The 3,539-nt window shown below is 48.5% G+C and overlaps 1 protein-coding gene across 2 annotated transcripts in view; it reads right to left on the bottom strand.

Annotated features, from left to right (window-relative positions):
* LOC119285533 (pentatricopeptide repeat-containing protein At1g56690, mitochondrial-like) overlaps positions 1 to 3,120 on the bottom strand; it is a 5,229-nt gene extending 2,109 nt beyond the window's left edge. The window contains exons 1-4 of one of the 2 annotated variants that reach the window (XM_037564827.1): positions 908 to 3,120; positions 609 to 696; positions 365 to 430; positions 9 to 254 (exon numbers count right to left, since the gene is read on the bottom strand). In XM_037564827.1, coding sequence (XP_037420724.1) covers positions 960 to 3,080 — 2,121 coding nt within the window. In that variant the 5' untranslated portion in view covers positions 3,081 to 3,120 and the 3' untranslated portion in view covers positions 9 to 254; positions 365 to 430; positions 609 to 696; positions 908 to 959. The remainder of the gene's footprint in view (positions 1 to 8; positions 255 to 364; positions 431 to 608; positions 697 to 907) is intronic. The other variant, XM_037564826.1, reaches the window with a different exon arrangement.
* Positions 3,121 to 3,539: the final 419 nt, after the last annotated feature.

The following is a 3,539-nucleotide window of genomic DNA, read 5'->3' as shown; positions in this document are numbered from 1 at the left end:
TGATTCACCTGGATCCTTTGTTTGCCAAACAAACTGCTGAGTGCTGAGAAGCCACAGTACCCAATTAGTCGCCAACAGGATCATGCCAACAGTAAAAAAACTGAGGGCTATGTTCCACACTCAAAATCTCCACGAATGATTTTGTGATCAGACTGCCACCGCAGCATATTCAGTTTTCCGCCATGTCATGAATGTCCTAATTCTTCCTGTCTATCAAACCTATCACAATAGGCGAACTCCACTGCTTCACCAGTCTGCAAAAGTAAGAGTGCAATGTGAGAAAAAACATATGCACGTAAGTGAGTGTGCACATCAGGGTTCATGTAAAGGCAGGAACTAAATAGAAAATATATAAAACTTTCACCTTAAGCTGTCTTTTGGGGTTTGTACCCATTCGAATAACATGCTGCTCTTGAAAAACAGTGACTCCCTGCAGTAGAAAATGATTTGTAATTGGAGTTTTTACTGTAACAGGTGATTTATGCACTGGGGCTGCCCTTTTACTGTAACAGGTGATTACCCAGGTTCTAGCTCAGCATAATCTGACCTCTAAGAAGTGACCTTGCTTAGAGCAGCAGTCACATTACCATCCATAGTTGCAAACATACCTCAAGGGAACAAGCTCCCCATGTGCAGTTCGCTCACAGTAGATGATGAAATCATGTTCAGATGAAACCCGGATTCTGAATATGTTACCTATAAGAAAATTAAACTGCCATTAAACTAGTTATCCTGAAGCCTTCAAATGATGAAATCAATAGGATATGCATATAACTGCAAAATGGAATTATTACTGGAGAACCCAAGGGTAACTGCTCTAACTCTTATAAGAGACATAAAGCGGAAGCATCACCAAAATGAGGACTTCCGTAACCAAGGGTAATTTTACTCAGATACTGAGAATTACCAAATAGCAGGATGAGATGACGTAGGACAAGGAATCTACCTTGCCATTCACCTCACCAATAGTCCTTGCATGAGCAAAATCCGTCTTTGAAATGATGGAACCTATTAGCATCTCTGAGTATGATTTCCCTGGAAGTTATTTTTGCAATCAACTTCATAGCAGCATGGCAGTCACCACACACTCTAAGGTTCTTCATGACACGAATGGGCATTCCTTCTGGAACTTTCAAAAGTCCATACGCCACAGCCTGCCTCTCACTATGATATCGCAAGCTATGAAGTTTTTGCTCTTCGTCTATATCATGGAGCACAAAGCTTCCGTCAGCTGAGTAACCAGATTCCATCAGTAGACCATCTAGTTTCTCCAACATCTTAAGGATAATAGCATGCTCTGGGTGTGCTAATATATCACCAGATGTGAAGAGGTGCACCCTCTTGTCGTACTCTATCCAACTACAGCCTGTAGACTTGTTTAAATTCCTTGAGCTAATGAATTTCCGCATCTTAGAAGCATCTTCCCACCTCCCAATGGATGTATAAATGTGAGAGAGCAAAACATATGGTCCAGCACTCTCGGGCTCTAGCTCTAATAGCTTCTTTGCAGCAAGCTCGGCAATCTCAGCATTCTTGTGCATCCTACAGGCACCCATCAGTGCTCCCCAGATGATAGCATCGGCTTCAACTGGCATGTTCTTAATCAAATCCAATGCTTCATCTACAAGTCCAGCTCGACCAAGCAAATCAACCATACAAGAGTAATGCTCCGCTCCTGGTCGGATGGCAGAATTCTTACACATAGAATTGAAAATTTCCCTCCCTACTTTTACTTTCCCCGTATAGCTACAAGCAGTGAGGACTCCTATATAAGTAATCCCATCAGGTGCCATTCCTGCAATCGTCATGTCATTAAATATGCCAAGTGCTTCCTCCCCCAACCCATGTTGAGCATAACCAGTGATCATCGAGTTCCACATCACGACATCTTTGGGCTCAAACATATTGAAGACCCTATTAGCTTTATCCAAATTTCCACATTTGATGTACATTGTGATTAATGCTGAGACAGTAGAGACGTCCATGTCAAAGGAGCATCTCAGCATTGCAGCATGCACCTCCCTTCCATAATTGAGAATAGCTAGTGCCGAACACACAGTAAGGATGCTAATGACTGATGGGTAGTTTGGACGGATACCTCTCCATGACATATCACGGAAAGTAGACAATGCCTCAATCAAGAACTCATTCTGCTCATACGCTTTAATCATTGCACTCCACGTACCATCATCCTTCTCTTGCATTCTCTCAAACACTGCCTTGGCAGCATCCACCATCCCGCGCTGCCCAAACCCAACCATCATCGCATTGCAGGCAGCCACTGGGTGCTCTGGCATTGCATTAAACAGCTGCTCGGCATCCTCGATATGTCCAGCCTGTATGTACCCGACTAACATAGCAGTCCATGACACCTCATTGCGATCAGGCATCACCTCAAAAAGCTTCCGTGCAAGGTTAAGCTTCCCGTTTTGAGAGTATCCAGATATCATTGCAGTCCATGACACAACATTCCTCTTCGGCATATCATCAAACAGCAGGCGTGCCTCGGCAATTCGGCCAACCTGGCAGTACCCAGATAGCATGGCAGTTCGTGCAACGACGTCCTTGTCAGGCATTTCGTCGAACAGCTTGCGGGCCTCGTCGAGACGGCCGGCATCAATAAAACCACCCAGCATAACCGTGTAGGAGATGTGGTTGCGCTCGGGCATCTGGTGGAACAGGCGGATGGCGTCTGCCAGGAAGCCGTGGCGCACGTACCCGCGCAGGAGGGAGGTGAAGGAGACGACTGAGGGGGGTAAGGGGATGGAGGCGAGCGCGGCCGCCGCATCAGGGAGGGTGTGACGGCGGAGGGAGAAGCCGGAGATGAGAGCGTTGTAGGAGCCGAGATCGCGGGAGGGCATGCGGCGGAAGAGGCCGAGGGCGGCCTCCGGGAGGTGGTTACGGAAGTAGCCGGCGATGAGGGCGTTGTAGGAAGCGGTGGTGCGGAGGGGCATGGCCTCGAACGTCGCGCGGGCGCCCTCCATGTTCCCCGCGCGCGCCATCCAGGCGATGCGCGCGTTCGCGGCCACCACCGCCGGCGCCGCACTCGACGGCAGGAAGCGAACCGACGGGAGGCGCATGGCGAGCGGGTGTGTGCGTCGTAACCGGAGAAAAAATTACTCAATCCATCCTATGCGTTGTTTTTAGGAAACCTTTACCTTCAGCTGACTCATCCTATGCGAGCGTCTGCCGTCTCCCTGTCCGTCCGATGCACTGTTAATCACAGGATGGAGAACCACCCCTTCTGTCTCCGCGCAACTAGTGATCGCATCCATGTTTGATTTCCGCCTCCAAACACCTCCCCACCGGCGAGATCTGCCACGCCGGCAAGATCAGCTATATCGGTCGTGGAGCACCATGAACTTTGCCGTCTCCTGTCACCACCGACGCCGGCAACAACCACATCACCGCACACGTACGTCCAAATCCATTACGCGCCTGACCCTGCATCGTTCTTTGCAATAACACTTGCAATACATGTTTTCTGCAACAACGACTTTGCTGTGGAATGATGGCAGCGAATGACGACTGTGCAAATG

This window comes from Triticum dicoccoides, chromosome 4A, assembly GCF_002162155.2.
Source record: "Triticum dicoccoides isolate Atlit2015 ecotype Zavitan chromosome 4A, WEW_v2.0, whole genome shotgun sequence".
NCBI lineage: Eukaryota > Viridiplantae > Streptophyta > Magnoliopsida > Poales > Poaceae > Triticum > Triticum dicoccoides.
The sequence above is the reverse complement of the archived record's forward strand: the minus strand, read 5'-3'. Positions and strand labels throughout refer to the sequence as shown.